We start from the raw sequence: 18,524 nt of genomic DNA on the forward strand, positions 1-18,524 counted from the left end.
GCTCAGTGGCGCCCCCTTGAAATTTTCAAAAAGGCCTCTCCATTTAGGGTTTTTCAACGTAGAGGGATGAAATTCGGAGAGTCGATACCTTGTACAAAACTGCTCCAAAAAGTCTCTTGCATGCGTATTCCAAACCCAACAAGAAATCGGATATTTTGGATTGAATGTGAAATTTTTATGGATTTACAGTGTGCACATTTTACACCTTGGCACCTAGGGAATTAGTTTGATCATTCTCAAAATTGGCGAGACTGTTCATGAGGCATATGAAATCTTAAGTTATCAAAATGGTGTGTTTTCATTCACGGGCCTGACCTGGGCGGGGTGCCAAAGTCGGCCATTTTTTCGCCAAAACACCGAATTCGGAAAATGACTGATAACTCCCTCATACAACGTTCAATCTATTTTAAATCTGGCATGTGTGTGAGGTATACCAGCCTGAGCAGGACTGGATTGAAAATTTACCATTTGTGCTTGGCGCCTCCTAGTGGGAACAGGAAATGCCCTTTTTTTACGGGACACACTCCTCCTCTAAAGGGAAAAAATCAATCTACCTCAAAGCTGCCTAAGGGAAGCCTTAAGACCTGTCTTCAGGTGCCTGATGAAAAATATTGAAGTTTCGTTGAAGCGGAGGGGTCCAAACAGGAAAGTGAAAATGACTGTCAACAATTTTTCTCTCCAAAAACTTTGAACAGTCATACCTCGGCAGATATACAACATATCTGCGCCAAACTTCCCGTGCTTGTTGAGAGTCATACCCTGAAGGGCCTTGTAGGGGTCATTTGCATCAACCCTACAGCGCCAACTAGTGGCAATAGAAAGTCACTCGTTTTTCCAATACATGTCCAGTTCTTTTCAGGTTGGTCATTGTAGTTTCAAGACCTATTAAAATACTTATTTACGGCCCATGTCCACATGTCTCTGTCTGTTGCCGTGACGACCCTTTATTCGCCATTTAAAGGAAATATTTTTTTTCAGAGACTCAGGCAGCTTATAGAGCCACAATATTTGGCACACTTGGTCGAATTGGCCCAGTTAGAATATTAATTTTGGTTTTGAATAAGGGCTTGGCTGCACAGCTCAGTAGTACCTCCTTTTTTGTAGTACTCTCTCCAATAGGTTTTTTTTTTATCTGTTAGGTGTGTGAATGTAAAGAGGCGACTTTCGAGCTTGTTAGGTTCTAATGAGATGATTAGAGAGGAGGATCTGCCACCACCCTGACCTGCACACAGTCCGAGTTGCGTGACGTCCGAGTTGCGCTAGATTGCGAGGGCCCGTTCAGTCCTGCTTGCAGGCCTAGTTCTAATGAAATTTTATTGCTTCGAGTATTCGTTTAATTAAACTGGCGTTGTAATGGTTTATTTTGAACGTGTTTGCATTTAGTTTTATTGATTAGGGTGGATACACTGCCCTCTGGTCTGCCTCATTTCACATGGCTGGATCGAGCTGCTCCCTGTTAAGCCCAACCTAAGCTAAGTTTTTGTTTGAGCTAATGTTTTTTTAATGCTTTCACAATTTAGTTTATAGGTGTATTCAGCGGTTTTTTGTGGGAATATATGTCTGAACCATTTAAGATCATTGCTTTAAAGAAGTTAGCATTTTGTAGCATTTAAGATAGCTGACTTTTGCTATGTAAGTTAGCCAATTGTTCTTTTGTTGTATATCGATCTTTTTGTTTTTTTATCCCGTTTGAGGCTATGCTCGGGTATTTTAATTTTTCATGTTCCATATCCGATTACTCGATTATTCGAACTAACTAGTTCATCGATTAATCGACTACTAAAATAATCGATAGCTGCAGCCCTTTAATTATCTATACAGCTCTTCTAGCGAATAGAAAACATTTTTGTTGCTTCGTTTGCTTTTTAATAGAAAAACAATCAAGTAGAGTTCCTACACATCAACATCCTGCTTTCACCAACACGTGGGAATTCCTCCACTCAGCCCCAATTCCATTCCTGAACATAAACATAAATACACACAAACACACATACACAAAACAGCCAGGGGTGGTTTGATGGTGCTATTTGACTGAATGGCCCATCGCCATGGTTACAGCAGTACTCCATCAGTCCATTCAAGGAACAGATGGCCGATGTGCAACAGGAGGCACATGTTTCAATACACACACAAATTCTCCCTCTCTCACTCTGGCACTCCCGCGCACACACAGAAACACACTAACGCGCGTATGGATGCGCTATTGCTCAGAGGGAGGGTATTGAACAACCAGCAGCATATGTTCCACTAGTCAAAGTGCATTCATTCATGGACACGGGGAGGAGTGAGAGGGAGGGATGATAGAGGTTAGAATGGACACAGGTAAGAGAAGAGGCTTTCATTTTTCAACACACTTGAACAATCAATCACACGACAACCTCCTTTCATGTTCAAGCGCATTACTCAGAATTAAAGTTGAGGCAGTGGTGATTAGACCACATTAAACTAAACAGTTTGTAATCTCAAACACAAAGGCACGCACGCAAACACACAATGGGAGTTGTTCCATCAATTCCAGCCAGTGCCAAAGAAAGCACTTAGTACTTTTAGACATGTCCTGTAAATACAGAAGGGTTATATTTGGGCGCTTAATCTCTGCATTGTTGAATACTTGTGTCAGTGTTCTGCGTGAGTCTGTAGAATAACTCAAAATAACAGAGTGTGTCTGTTGCCGGGAAAATTTCTTCATGTGAGCACATGCAAATCGGAAACAACAACTAGGTAGTATTGCTTGATTTTAATTGACAAAGGTTCTTGCAGGTATTTGTGGACTATATGCATTTACACTCACTTGTATTTTAATCCACTTTTCAAATTAGTTTTTTGGTGATATACTATAAATTAAAAAAGAATTTAACATCATAAAGAACTGGCATCTACATGTAGGCAACAATATTAACATTTGTAGATATATATTTCCCATTTATTCACACAAATACATATCTGTTCATTTCACGTGGTTGGACATGATATTTTTGAAGCTTTACATTTTATCTACAGTACAAGGACTTCTATATTTTTTTTTTTCTGGCTATGGGCGGCACTAGACAGCGATATAACTGGTATGTGCGCCGAGATTCGGGGCACTTCCTCTGGGGTCTCTACAAGATATTTTGGGAGATGTGTGCTGATTGATCAGCTTTAAATTACTCTTTCCTTAATGAATGTACATATCCTAGATGATTAATGCTTTCTCTTGTTCCTGAATTGTGTGTCGTCATCTCCTGTTCGTTAAGAGAATTAAAGAACCTGTAAAATGGAAAAAAATCAACTTTCTTTTCCTTCACATTTGGTATACAATTGTGGGCTACATGGCCCATAATTTGACATATATTCACCAAGGTTATTATCGAAAGGAATACAAAAGGATAAGAAATGAAGGAAACTAGAACAAAACAATTTTGTTAACTGAAAAACTATCATTTAAAAAAAAGAGAACTAACTGAAACTATATTGTGTGTTCATAAAGCTAAAATTTGAAAGTATAGACACATCCCTTCGTGTTTATTTTGTAATTTATCCACAGAAGCAATCTGTACATGTTAAAACGGCAACATTCAAAAGGCTCTTGTACATTTTTAAGAAATGTTTTCATTTTTTAAGACTGATATTTAGTTTTTTCAATCTTGAACCTGACAAATACCCCAATTTATGAAAAACTAGTACTGAAACTAATGAAAACTGAACAAAAACTATCATTTAAAGAAAAATGAAAATAAAAAAATAAAAAACAAACGAATTGAAGCGAATGAGAATAAAAAACTCAAAACTAAATAAAGGGTCGTCATGGCAACAGACAGAGACATGTGGACATGGGCCGTAAAATAAATATTTCAAAAGGTCTTGAAACTATAATGACCAACCTGAAAAGAACTGGACATATATTAGAAAAATGAGTGACTTTCTATTGCCACTAGTTGGCGCTGTAGGGTTGATGCAAATGACCCCCACAAGGACCCTTCAGAGTATGACTAAAACAAGCACGAGATGTTTGGCGCAGATATGTTGTAGAAGTTATGACTGTTCAAAACTTGTGTTGAGACGAAATGGCTTCAGTCATTTTCACTTCTCCTGTTGGACTCTTCTGCTTCAACCAAACCTCAGTATTTTTCATTAAGCACCTAAACACATGTCTTGTGGCTCCCCTGATGCAGGTTTCAGGTGAATATATTTTTTTTTCCTTGGAGGAGGAGCCTGTTTAGTAAAAAAAGGCATTTCCTGTTCCCAATAGGGGGCGCTTGGCCTAATGGGTAATTTTTCAATGCACTCTTTTTAAGGGTGGGATCCCGCACATACATGCCAGATATGAAAAAGATTGAACGTTGTGTCAAGGAGCTATTAGTCTTTTACTGAATTTGTCATTTTGCCGAAAAAATGGCCGACTTAGGTCCACGCCCAGGTCAGACATGTCAATAAAAACATACCATTTTGAAAATTTTAGATCTCTTATGTCTCCTGAATCGTCTCACCAATTTTGAAGATGATCCAACTAACTCCCTCTGTTACAAGGTCTCCAATGTGCACCCTGTTAATTGATAAAAATTTCACATTCGATCAAAATACCCAATTTCCTGTTGGGTTTGGAATATGGGTTCAAGAGACTTTTTGGAGCAGTTTTGCACAAGGTATCGACTCCCCAAATTTCATTTCTCTACGTTAAAAAAACCTAATAGGAAATTCAAGGGGGCGCCACTGAGCCCTTTTGTTACATTTTTTTGTAACGTCGCAAGATTATCGAAATACATGCAAAGCCGCATGTATGTGCAAAATTTGGTGAGTTTTCGTGCATGTTCAGGCCTCCAAATGTAAACTGTACTACAAATGGATAAAAATTTCACATTTGATCCAAAATACCCGATTTTCTGTTGGATTTGGAAAATGGGTGCAAGAGACTTTTTGGAGCAGTTTTGCATAAGGTATGGACTCCCCAAATTTCATTGCTCTACGTTGAAAAAACCCAATAGCAAAGGCCTTTTTTAAAACTCCTTTCTGTCGCCACTAGTTGGCACTGTAGAATTGATGCAAATGACCCCTACAAGACCCTTCAGGGTATGACTCTCAACAAGCACGGGAAGTTTCGTGCAGATATGTTGTATATCTGCTGAGTTATGACTGTTCAAAGTTTTTTGCGTGACAAATTGTTGACGGTCATTTTCACTTTCCTGTTTGGACCCCTCCGCCTCAACGAAACCTCAATATTTTTCATCAGGCACCTGAACACAGGTCTTAAGGCTCCCCTGATGCAGGTTTGAGGTCAACAGATTTTTTCCCCTTGGAGGAGGAAACTGTCTCGTAAAAAAAGGCATTTCCTGTTCTCACTAGGAGGCGCTAGGCCTAATGGGTAATATTTCAATGCGCTCGTGTTAAGGGTGGGATACCACACATACATGCCAAATATGAAAAAGATTGAACGTTGTGTCAAGGAACTATTAGTCATTTACTGAATTTGTAGTTTTGCCGAAAAAATGGCCGACTTTGGCACCACGCCCAGGTCAGACCCGTGAATGAAAACGCACCATTTTCAAAACTTAAGATTTCATATGTCTCCTGAACAGTCTCACCAATTTTGAAGATGATCCAACTAACTCCCTCGGCGAAAAAGTCTCAAATGTGCACCCTGTAAATCGATAAAAATTTCATATTTGATCCAAAATAACCGATTTCCTGTTGGGCTTGGAATATGGGTGTAAATGCTTTTTTGGAGCGGTTTTGGACAAGGTATAGACCCCCCAAATTTCATTGCTCTACGCTGACAGACCCTAATGTTATCGGCCAATTTTAAAATTTCAAGGGGGCGCCACTGAGCCATTTTGTTATATTTTTTTGCAACGTTGCAAAATTATCAAAATTGACAATTTTCCGCACGTATGTGCAAATTTTGGTGACTTTTCGTGCATGTTCAGGCCTCCAAATTGGCCGTTTTCATTTGCCCTGGAAAAAAATAAAAAATAAAAAAAAATAAATAAATAAAATCCTTTGCAAAACAATAGGGCCTTCACACGCTTAGTGCTCGGGCCCTAATAAAATTCAATAATGATTCCAAAAATTCCAAAACTATTACAACCTTTATGTCCACGTACTGTGCGAGGACGTAGTCTCAATTATATGAACACCAATTATATGAACACCAATTAGATGAACACACCCGCACACACATATTTGTAATTATTAATCTTTTTTTTTTCATTAGTTAATTTGATATATTTTTCAATGAATAAAACAATAAAATGATATAATTACTTCACAGTATTTAACTCATTGCCTGTCACTAATATCGATGGAATTCCAATTCATTTAAACTGGGAGGAATATTGCATGTTGCAGCAAATGTACGCTGTCAGTCCTCACAGTCAAAATAGATTGGACGTTTAGTGCTGTCAATGGCAGTCAATGAGTTCAACGGGTGCTCTGTAAAAGGTAACGAGACGGTTGTCCCGACACCAAAAGCTTTAGAATGTTTAGATAACAAAAAGAATGTGTTGAGAAAAACAACGCAGACAACTTTTTGAATGACCACCAAAGGAGAGGAAACCATGTAAAAAGCAATCCCAGACCCGAGGACTCAAATGCGTGTTTTTGACACTGCTGCTGGAGGAACCACACCCGCACATACACTTATGGCAAAAGGAAGCCAACAGGGCTTCCTGTGGTTGAAACAACACAACAGACCATCAACTCAAAAACCTGTCTTTCTTCTGCTCTCTCTAAAATCCACCTTTTTCTTACATTTCTTCCTGTTTTTGTTGGTCAGTCTATTCATAGCAGCTCCCAAATTCCACCTTCTTCCGTTTCTCTTCTCATACCTAATAGTTGCCCGCTCTCCAAGAGTTTTCAACTTTCCTCCCTCCGTTACCCCCCTTCTTCTTCACTCAGTCTTCTCTCATTTACTTCACCGCAGAATGCATCCCATGCACCTCTTCATTAGTTAGCATCCAAACAGAGCCACTTTACTTATGTAGGCCTCTAAAGGTACCCCACCCAGAGACCTGTCTGTCACTCTGATGAGCAGAGATGGGTAAGTGCTACATTTAGGCTAGGTTCAGACCACAGGTATTAATGCACGAATCCAATTTTTTCGTGTTTTTCCAACTCGAGTGAGGCATTAACTTGATGGTCCGAACGTGACAAGTCGCAAAAACGTGGACCATTACAAATCAGATGTGGGTCACTTCGTATGTGGTTTAAATCTGATTTGGGCAACATTTTTCCAGAATGTGGCAGTGGTTTGGACTAGGGATGTACCGATCCAGGTTTTTGCACTTCTGATCAGATACCGATTTTGTTTTGCAATTCCGAACCGATACCGATACTGGCTGATACCGATACCGGCCTATCTGAGCATGTATTAAAGTTTAAAGTAATTTAGCCTCCTTCCCTTAGTTGTCAGACTCATGTTGAAAAAGGTTTTAGTGCTTTTGATAACAACTAGCCAGCTGAATTGGGTGAGTTTGAATAACACACAACGGTTGGTAACAAGAAACTGACCTGTTTATTCAGTGACAAACACAAAACATTATAAATAACAAACAGAAATGGCAAAGTCAGTCAGTAAAACGTGCAAATAATTTTGTAAACGGCCTAAAAAAGCAAAACACACAAACAACTTCAGTGGAAAATCCCACAAACCCCCCAAGCTATTAGATGTTTTTAATGTTTTGTGCATTAGTTACAAAAATTGTATAAAAAGCCTCTCAGGTTTAAATAAACGACTATTTCAGTATCAAGTTAACATTTTAAAACAGTAAATAAATTACTCAAGTCCCCATTCTGTATCAGCAGCTTTAAACTACATTCAATTCATTTAATTTTGCGAATCAACTGTTAAAGTTGTTAAAATTGCTCCCGTTATTCCATAATTTCTCTTCTCTCTACTTTCGACATGTGAAAGTTTTAAAACTGGTTTGAAGATAGATTCAAGTCATGATTTTGCCGATTTAGGAGTATTTTAGATAAAAAGTTAATTAGGTTCGCTTGGAAGGTTCTCAACAGCCTACTAGGGAAGTCTCCTGCTTTAAGATGGCGGCTGTTTACTAACGCAACTAGTTTTCAATACTTCAATGTTGCTAACGCCGTCGAGTCTGTCATCTTGCATCTAGTTCTATATACATATGATATCTATTATCTACAGTAAAAAAATGTTGACGTAGTTGTTTTTTATCCAGCGGCATGAGTTGAGCTAAAGCTGTGAGTTGAGCATTGGCATTACCCGGGTATATGTCCATTTCTCATTGCGTCCCGAAGACCGCGCTGTGTATTACTTCCGCTTTACTTGACATATTTCAATAATCGGAATTTGGATGTTTGTGAATCGTTCTCGAATCTTCCACGGCCGAATCGCTCAAGGATGTAATCACGGCTGGGCATGTTGTACCGTGGTTCTAAGTGTTGGATGGTGCGTCTTTACTCACGAGAGATAATGGCTCGTCATCCAGAATGAATTCTTCGGCAATGACTCTTGTTATTCCCTGGGCTTTGGGACTGTCGAGTGCCAGTTTGTCACGCATAGCAAAAGTTTCTGCCAGTGTTAGTTGCGTAGGACCTTTCTTTTTGTCTTTGGTTTTCTTAACATACTCCTCATATTGTTCGTGGTGGTATTTCGCTAAATGCTTGATTGGGTTGGTTGTATTAAAATTTCTTACAGCTTTACCACCACACTTGACTTTATTGTGGCATATGTTGCACTCTGCCTCTTCGTCTTTGTCGTCCTTTAAGGTGAAATGATCCCACAAAGCTAACATTTTTACCGATAAAGTCTCTCGGTAAATTGGGAGACGGTAATGTAAATGTAGTGTGTTGAAGGTGTATCGTAAAATGCGGACCGAATTTTAGGGAAACCGAAGCAAAAAACTGGAATGGATTATGCAAATTGGTGCGCTGAAAAACCCGGACCGGACTTTAAAAAAAAACTGGATCGGAAGTCTGGATCGGAATTTTTCTGTGTTGGCCGATCCGATACCGATGCGCATTTTTTTGCCCATATCGGCGTCCGATCCGATCCTAATATCGGATCGGGACATCTCTAGTTTGAACTGTCAAGTTTCCAAAATCGGAATTCATGTAGCAATTACGTCAGCACAGAGCGAGAGCGGCAGGCAAGATGTCAGCGATGTCCAGTGCATCACAAAAGCGAGTACACTCCTTGCATTTCTGCAGATATTTAAGTATATCTTTTCATGGGACAAAACTGACAAAATGACACTTTGACACAATGAAAAGTAGTCTGTGTGCAGCTTATATTATACAGTTAAATTATTTTCTCCTTAAAATAACTCAAAATATAGCCATTAATATCTAAGCCCCCGGCAACAAAAGTGAGAACACCCCTTAGAAACTACGTACATCCCTAAATGTCCAAATTGAGTACTGCTTGTCATTTTCCCTCCAAAATGTCATGTGACTCGTTACAGGAGTGCTGTCAGCATTGCTGCAGAGATTGAAGAGGTGGGGGGTCAGCCTGTTAGTGCTCAGATCATACGCCGTACTCTACATCAAATTGGTGTGCATGGCTGTCACCCCAGGAGGAAGCCTCTTCTGAAGACGGTACACAAGAAAGCCCGCCCGCTTCATCAGACCATAGGACATGGTTCCAGTACTCCATGTGCTTAGTTGACATGTCTTCAGTTAACTGTTTGCGGGCTTTCTTGTGTACTGTCTTCAGAAGAGGCATCAGTGTCATTTTGTCAGTGTTGTCCCATGAAAAGATATACTTAAAATATCTACACAAATGCGAGTGGTGTACTCATTTTTGTGATTCACTGTAGCTGTGCATTAATGGTAGCACCTAGCTTGAATTTGGCTTTGACGCAGTAGGCGGGCTTGACCACAGTCATAAAAAATGAAATGAAGAAAAGGATAAGCCTGATAATACTCAGTTTGTGCGCCATGTGAGCAATATTTCAGTATTGCTTACATGCAAACTGACGCACACACATAAGGCTTTTGTGTGTGTGTGTGCCATACGCACACAGTGCGTGCATGCGTTCTATCAATGCCTATAAACTTTGAATATAAGACTAAACGGGGATTGTTAATGTCTGTTATTTGTGTCCTCTTTTTGGAAATCAAAATATGATCACCCTGGAATGATGTACAGCCATTATGTGTAGTCATTTATGTTGATGCTTCTGCGCATGCGAGTCAGTTTGCTCAGCGCGTGTCAGACTGCGAGTTAGTGGGCATGCGTAATACTTGAACGGGCTCAACGGACAAAGGCAGTCTGAATGGGCACGCCAAAAAAAAACAGATAAGACAAAAAATCTGGATTGTGAATTAAGACCTGTAGTGTGATCCTAGCCTTAGATGACAGTTACTTAACCCTTAATAGGGCATTCATTTAACTTATTGGCAGCAACTGACTGAGCTAGATGTCAAATCTGTTTGAGCTGGCAGAGACTGGAAGCTAATGATCGCTGAAAACTCTTGAAGTCCAAATTGGTTGGATATATAGCACTGTCAATGGCATTGAAAGATGAGCATTCACAGCCAGTCAGTGTCAGGCGATGAGTGAAATAAAATGAAATTAAAAGAAAACTTTAGCATGCTATTGGGGGCTATGACCAGAGTGTATTTCTGCTTTGATTTAGAATTGATTAAATCTGTTTTTATTATCAATGTTTAAATGTATTTTTTTATTTAGTTGTAAAAACTGTTTAAAATTCAATTAAAAATAATATGCTGTAGTTGTAAATGAGACTTGGTGTCCACATATGTGGATATCACATTTTGGGTCATGTAGACCACACTTGTATAGCAAAACTTTGTGATGTCCGGTTTTTGTGGGGTTATGTTTTTTTTTTTTTTTTTTAAATTATTAATCACCAACGATAATCACTTGGCCTATAAAAGTTTAAAGTAACTTTTTCGGTTGAACTGTATTGTTTAGAGTAATTTAAAAAATAAATAATTGTGTGTATTTAAGTTACACTGAACTGCATTCCTCTGTTATTGCTCTGAGTGCAGTGAGTGTAGGTAAATACGTATATAATTTAGACCAAGTGATATTGTCGGAAAATATTTTGATATAACACATTCCTTTTTTTTTTTTTTTTTTTTGTCTATTTGACATTCATGCCCAGATTAATTAACAAATATTTTATATAAATTACTCACCATTGACGACATAATTTTTTTTTTTTGACGGAATACTTTGTCTACTTACAATAACCTGAGTCAGATTAAAGTTCAAACCATCCTGGTTGAGTACAATCTTTTGTCACTCCACTAACCAAATGTTTTTGTTCTTCGGTGCTCATATGGGATATTTTTCCAAAACCATACCTGAAAAATTATTGGTATGTGTGAGAGTGTGTGTGCGCATGTTTACAGTATTGGATTAGCTAAGTATATGAATTGGCAGCATAGTGCTGGACATTAAAATTGGCCTATATATTGAAATGGGTCCCACACAATAAAGTTAAAACGAGTTTGAGGATTAAGCATTTAATCCCCTTTTCAGTGTTTTTCAATTGGCTTCACTAGTTTTTTGGTACTCCATGCCAGTATTGTTTTCTGTAGCAGCAGGTTTCTACAGTGATTTGAGATGCCACTAGATATTTTTTTTCAATGGAAAAAGTAAATCCAAAATGTCAAATCTCAGAGTTTCTAATCTCTCAATTCTCTTTGCTTAATCCCCTTTTTCACCTTCTGCATCCCTTCGACAAACATTCTTGACAGCTAATCAGTTTGTTCAGAGAAACTTGATTCTGTGATTCTTTTCATCAGGTCTTCCCTACCCTCTTAACTCTTCAAGTCCTGCTCACTAATCCTCTGCTCCTCTTCTTTCAGTTAGCGTGGGGTTAGGTTCCTGGAGGCTGACACCATCTGAAAAGAGGAATTTCAAATGAGGGGCTAGGAAAGAATGGCATGAGTCTTCCGTTAAACGGCAACGTTACCTGGGAGCCCGCTGGTATTGCCCTCTACTGGGACGCCATCGACTCGAAGATGGAGGATGAAAGCGAGGGTGGGAATATTGGCTCCCCCCTTTTCTTTCTCTGTGTAGATTTGCTCCGCTGTATCCAAAATTTAGCTGATTACTCTCCCTCCTCCATCTTCCTGCTGACGTCTCACCAGTGTCCTGCCAGTTGTCACCACCATCTGAAGTTACAAGTACAATTATGCGAACAAATGTATTGCCTGCCAACGTAATTCTTGAACTCATTACTGCCATCGAGAGTGATAGACATCAAATCTGTTTGAATTGGGATGGCTGAGTGATAATGTTTCAATGTCATTGAAGGCGCTAGACGTTGGCAGGCAATGCATTACGGGGAAGTGAGCAAAATCATTAAAGGGATCCACGGATAGAAAGACTTGTAGTTTTTAAAAGATAAACATTATTATGAGTTAAAATAGTTTGATATTTAAACCCCTCTTGACGTTTTAGGTTTTATACAATTTGTAAAATTAGTTTAACTAGTAGGTCGCCATTGTTGTTGACGTCGCAGGGTGGTGACGTCACATGGTTATGCTGCCGGGCTTCCAGAGTATGACTCTAGGGACATAAACATATCATCTGTTCAACTTCCCCTTTCAGTTTAAACCTGAGAGGAACATTAAAGAGCATGACAGCAGTGTCGATATTTCGCAAAACGAGCAGCAAAAGCTAAATGAACAGGAAAGACGGGATGAGACAAGACGAGAATAGGGAAAAAAAAGGTGTTCCGCCAAAATGTGCTACACCGCCGAAACGTCTACAAGGGGCGAATACACCCAAAGTACTACCCTGCACTTTCAGCTTGTTTTCTTTAGATGCATACAGTCAGAACATACTAAAGATGCCTTAAGAAAATACTTAAAGAGCATACGACACGAGAAAAAAAGTCTTAAATGGCATTATTATGTGAATTAGAATCATATTTTGAGACGATTCAACTATATACAACAATTTAGCAAAGCGCAGATGACGAGAAATTAGTCTTTTAATCTGCCGGTTAGCCACGCCTACCATTATAGGGCTTTAGCGTCCCCAACAGGTGGATGACGTCAGCGGTAGACTGGGCTCATCGGTTTTACTATTCAGCCCATTGAGGGGGAATTATTCAGAACGGGGAAAACGCGACGAAGAGAGCTGCAAAATGTCATGTTTCAGTCTCTCTACTCCAATATTTTTACAGGATATTCTTTTCATCCAACTATTTTTCCCCAATAGCTACATAAATGGCTTGAGAAGGAACAGTCAGTCCGTCGAGGGGGAACTATTCACAACGAGGAAAACGCGACGAAGAGAGCGGCAAAATGTCGTTGTTTCTGTCTCTTTACTTCAATATTTTTACAGGATATTCTTTTTATCCAAGTATTTTCCCCAATTGCTAAATAAATGGCATGGTCATGACAAATAACAGTCTTGTGCTGAATGGAATATGAAATAATAAAAATGCATTTATTCAGGACGACATGGCAAAATTACTCCATAATGGTCAAAACTGTCGACTTCACCTTTACTGTCGCACCTCCCGAACGATATTTTATGACACCTAAATCGGACATATGTCATTTCCCTTCCCCGGCTTCGGAGAATGTAAACAAACCAGAAGGCGTGACAGCTAGCCGACATGCTAACCCGAACCGAGTGATGTTTCAAAGTCTTTGAAGCAAAAAAAACACACATAACTAGCCTGGATTATTTGACATGACGATTGGGTTGTCGATTGTCTTTGTGGATCGGCAAACCGCCCGGCGGAGAGCAATTTACAGTTCGTTCCCCGGAGGAGGGTGGCTGCAGTTGTTGTGCAGCTAACGTGCTGCTAATGTGCATGAGGAGAGCTTTTTACATGCCTATCAATGATCAAACATAAGTAGTCCTTTATTTAAAGAAAGTTTGTCGTGTTTTCTTTGTAATCGCTGTATTCGTATTTGACATAATACAAAACAAGATGTTTACTCACTTCCTCGTAAGTCCAATGGTCCCACATTGAATATCCACGGTGAATGGGAACCTTTTGAAACTCCAAAAAGGCGCATACGCCTCTCCCTCATACAGAATGATTTTTCTGCAGCCGTTTGGCTGGCGTGATGCGAAAAATAAACGTATTAATCCGCAAAATCAGCTGAATCCTTCGTCCTCATACACAACAGTACACTGTATAGTGAAGAGGACGTCTTCTACCGTACACGTCACAGCGCCCTCCTCCTCAATGCAAGACCGAAGGCGGAAGTCACTCATTTTCATGGCGCGGGATTCAAAAAACTAAATAAATATAGCGATCGCTTCCACACACATCCAAGCGATCCATATCATTCAGGGGCATAAAATACCGCGTGTATTATGAAATAAACATGCTTTTTTGTGTCACATGCACTTTAAACGTTGTAATATCAAATAAGGGTGGTCTAAATATGCTCTGTGACTAATGTGGTCAACAGATCATCAACCTGATTTAAAGCTAGGGCTGCAGCTATCGAATATTTTAGTAATCGAGTAATCGACTGAAAATTCTATCAATTAATCGAGTAATCGGATAAAACCTATATTTTTAGGTGAAGAGCAATTAGACAACAAGACATTTCATCTAATATTGAGTAATTTTCAGTCAGTGTCTTTATTTTCGATGTACATTGTTGAAAACAGCCAACAATTGCATCTCAGATGTAACTAGAATTAAAAAAAAGACTAATTCTCTGCTTTCACTCAAAAAACTTTTATATCTTATAAAATTATATATATTTCTTACCTAAAAATGCCATTACGCTTAATAATACACATCACTTAAAAGTTAAGTTTTTTCCAACGTGTTTCAATTGAATTTCTATTTGTGTCAAGCTATTTTCAAGTTCTAGTTAAGTTTTAGGTTAGTCTAAACTGTAAGTCCTGATAGGATTTTGAGTTTTTGCAGTGTTCAAAATAAATGTATGATACCTGCTGTATTGGAGCACATTAGGGACCAGTGCTACTTGGTGTTTTATCCAGCAATGACTACTGAGCTAAAATTGACAGTTAGCATTATTAAGTTTTTACTTTACACCCTCATCACTCTACAACACTATGTTTTCACGGATTATATAATGCCTGTATGTAAGACACGTTAGCCACGCATCGACAGTGGTCATAATTAATAGAAACCTAGCCCTCCGCAGGGCTAAGGTTACGTGAGCGAGTGACAGTACGTTAATCTTATGTATTAGGCTTAGCGCTTAGAAGTCTACTGCTTTAAGATGGCGGCTTTTTACTAACGCCGCTGACTGTCATTTCGCATCTAGTTCAACATACATATGATCTCTATGAGACGCATCAGACGCTACCAGCTACCACTATAGCATAATGTGGGCTAGTTTTTAGCAATGTCTGTGTCGTTTATAGTGGCTGTCAGCTGCACTAAGTTTTTTTGTTGTTGTTGTTGCTTCTTCCTCAACGCACGTGACATCAGAGCGTTGTCCCGCATTAAAAGTAGTCCGGGCAAAACGTGATGCTTAGAGCTGTCAAAATTACTCGAGGTGAATAAAATTACTCGGATCAGTTTTTAAACTCGAGTTACTTGAGTATTCGTTTTAGCTCTATTTAAAGCCACCACATGAAAACACAATGCTTAAAAGTATGAGAAGGAAACATATGCAAAAAGTATTTTGAGGCAATGAAAAGGTAATAAAAGACCTAACAAAAACACAAATAGTAAGTACTCGCCGCTTTTAACCGATGAGCGCATGTGTTGGACGTCTCGCCGCGTAGAAGGAATTGCAGTAACCCAGTAGCATTTGTTGAGTGACATTGACAATCTACTTCATCACCCCGAGCGTCCATTGCGCGCCCAAAACAAGGTGCTCTCCATAGGTCAAAACATGTACTAAATATTATAGATTTTTAAATCAATGGCAATATTTTATGTGTTTCTAATAACATATTTTAGTAAAAGAGAACAACTGTAGCTCATTAAAGCCTACAAGTTAGTCCGAGGTTCCCTTTAACAAAGACAAAGATTAGCAATGAAGTGATGAAGTTGAAGTGCTAAATGATCATCATGAATGAGATGTTACTCAAACTAATAGGTCACAAACAATAATAAAGTGAAATGTTGAGATGCTGATTTATGACAAATTGTGACACTTAAGTCCTGTTTCCACCAACTCTACAACCTATTTAAACTGTGTTCGCATCTTGGGATTGAAGATATAGATGAACAGTATGCTTTAAATAATGAAAGTCATCATTGCCCTAGCACAGAGTTAATGCATTTATTTTAATCAGGGACAGAATCATCTCCTTAGTTTGCATTGAGTCCATCTTCACAATTGTATGCTTAACAGGATGCCTATAATGGTATGATTTGATGTTTTTGCTATGTTGTTTTGTGCAGATGAACCCCTTTGGCATTAACTATAAGAGCATTTTTTAGACAGAAGTCTTAAGTACAATATCTCTGGCCTCTGACGTCACAAATGTTCATCGGAATACTTTGGAAACTAAACAATTAAGAGTTTAAGGTGTTTCAACTATGCAATGCGACACAACTGAGAACAATGTGAGTGTAAAGCATGCAGGTAACTCTGAAAAGACTTCATTGATATGAATGCCACTTCAAGACAATTAAGTGAGAGGAGTACTACGAAAAAGTTGATTCATAGTCAGAGTATTTTGCGACACAGAAATTTGCTGAGGAGACTAAATATCGTAATGATGGAAATAGCGAGAGTACAAGCTTACTTATGCAAGGAAAAAATCCTCCTAAGACCCAAGGGGCTTGACAGGAGTAGAGGACAGTTTGGGGTAAACCAACTAAGCACATGCTGCTGCTTTAAAAAACAGCAAAAGTCATAGGAGTTGCATAAAAACGACGTGTTCATATTTCACGAAGCTGCTGACTCTTGTTGGATGACTGACCACCAACTGGCAAAGAACTCAATTAGATTTATAATATGTATTCTTTGATTTTTTTTTTTAACATCAAGTTATTTGAAATGTGCCACAGGATCTCAATAACAATGGCATCTTCATTATTCTGTTGCCCTACAAACTTAATCTGTAAATAGCTTTTGTATAGTTAACTTTTTATTTGTAAGTTTTGATACGTTTTTTTCCCCAGACTTTGCTACTTTTGAGCTACACTGCGGTATTGGTAGTAATACGCATTTTTGGCGGGACTAGGAGCAGGATTAAAATAACGAGTGCAAACAACTTTTTCTGACCGTATTGTTAAAAACGGTTCACTGCATTGTACAGTGTGTGGTCAATATAAATGAGTGTGTCACATTTATGATGATTTTTGTTAAAAAACAATTACGACTTTATTTTCTGATTATTTTCAATTGTTTTTCTATACCTGTATTGCATATTTCCCAATTTGTTGCAATTTGCTGCAACGATGAGTAAACATCAATGATAGTCAGGCATCTCACAAATTTTTTTAAACTAAAAAAAAAATTAAATCAAATTCATAAAAATTTAACCACAGAGTCCAATCATGATCAAATTTCTAAAAAATATTATAATGCTAAAAAATCGATAAAAAGGTTACTTATCAAAGGGTGTGAAATTATTTATAGTATGTTGAGAAAGTTTTTATCAGAGCGGCCACAGTCAAAATAGCATTTTTATACTAGAGATGTCCCGATCGATGCCGATCGATCGGGTCCGATCACGTCATTTTCAAAGTATCGGAATCGGCAAAAAAATATCGGACATGCCTTTTTTTAATATACATATATATTTTTTAATTAAATCGTTTTCTAATTGTATTTAACGTTACAGACATAATATGTTACACTTATCCAGAGTCTTTAGTTTAGTCTTAAGGTAGGGTTATCAAATTCATCCTGATAATGGCAGTAATTAATTTTTTAAAAAATGTATCACGTTAAAATATTTAACGCAATTAATGAATGCGCTGCACGACCCACTCACGCATTGTCGCACTCAATCTGTAATGGCGCCGTTTTACCTATATAGAGAGCTAAAAGGCAGCGTAAAATGAGTAGAGTGAATTTTGACAGCCTTTGAAGCCTTGTTTTAAATGGCTAACAAGGCCTTACAATCCCTCTCCCTACGATTAGAAATATCGTGGGTAGCAATGTGGGTAAGCAAGGTAGTAATTGATCTTTTTCTTAACACCCTATTTTATTTCCCAACGCAGAGAAGATATATCAATTGGTAGCACTAAGCACAGTCATGGTTGCACTTCCCATCATGCATTTGGACATGGCTACAGTATCATTTATTGAAAGCTCAACAAATACACTAGATGGCAATATTTAGTCACAATATACAAAGTCACATTTATCCTTTAAGAATTACAAGTCTTTTTATTCGTGGATCCCTCTCACAGAAAGAATGTTAATAATGTAAATGCCATCTTGAGGATTTATTGTCATAATAAACAAATACAGTACTTATGTACTGTATGTTGAATGTATATATTCGTCCGAGATGTAATCATTTTTTTCTTAATGCATTGCCAAAATGTATATGATCGGGAAAAATTATCGGGAATGATTGGAATTGAATCGGGAGCAAAAAAAAAAGCAATCGGATCGGGAAATATCGGGATCGGCAGATACTCAAACTAAAACGATCGGGATCGGATTGGGAGCAAAAAAAC

At 38.4% G+C, this 18,524-nt stretch overlaps 1 protein-coding gene across 1 annotated transcript in view; it reads right to left on the bottom strand.

Annotated features, from left to right (window-relative positions):
* Positions 1 to 6,047: 6,047 nt before the first annotated feature.
* fam120b (family with sequence similarity 120 member B) overlaps positions 6,048 to 18,524 on the bottom strand; it is a 145,805-nt gene continuing 133,328 nt past the window's right edge. Inside the window, exons 14-15 of the mRNA XM_057817371.1 lie at positions 11,892 to 12,093; positions 6,048 to 11,820 (exon numbers count right to left, since the gene is read on the bottom strand). Of these exons, the coding sequence (XP_057673354.1) occupies positions 11,796 to 11,820; positions 11,892 to 12,093 (227 nt within the window). The 3' untranslated portion in view covers positions 6,048 to 11,795. The remainder of the gene's footprint in view (positions 11,821 to 11,891; positions 12,094 to 18,524) is intronic.

The sequence above is a fragment of the Corythoichthys intestinalis genome, chromosome 1 (assembly GCF_030265065.1).
Source record: "Corythoichthys intestinalis isolate RoL2023-P3 chromosome 1, ASM3026506v1, whole genome shotgun sequence".
Taxonomy (NCBI): domain Eukaryota; kingdom Metazoa; phylum Chordata; class Actinopteri; order Syngnathiformes; family Syngnathidae; genus Corythoichthys; species Corythoichthys intestinalis.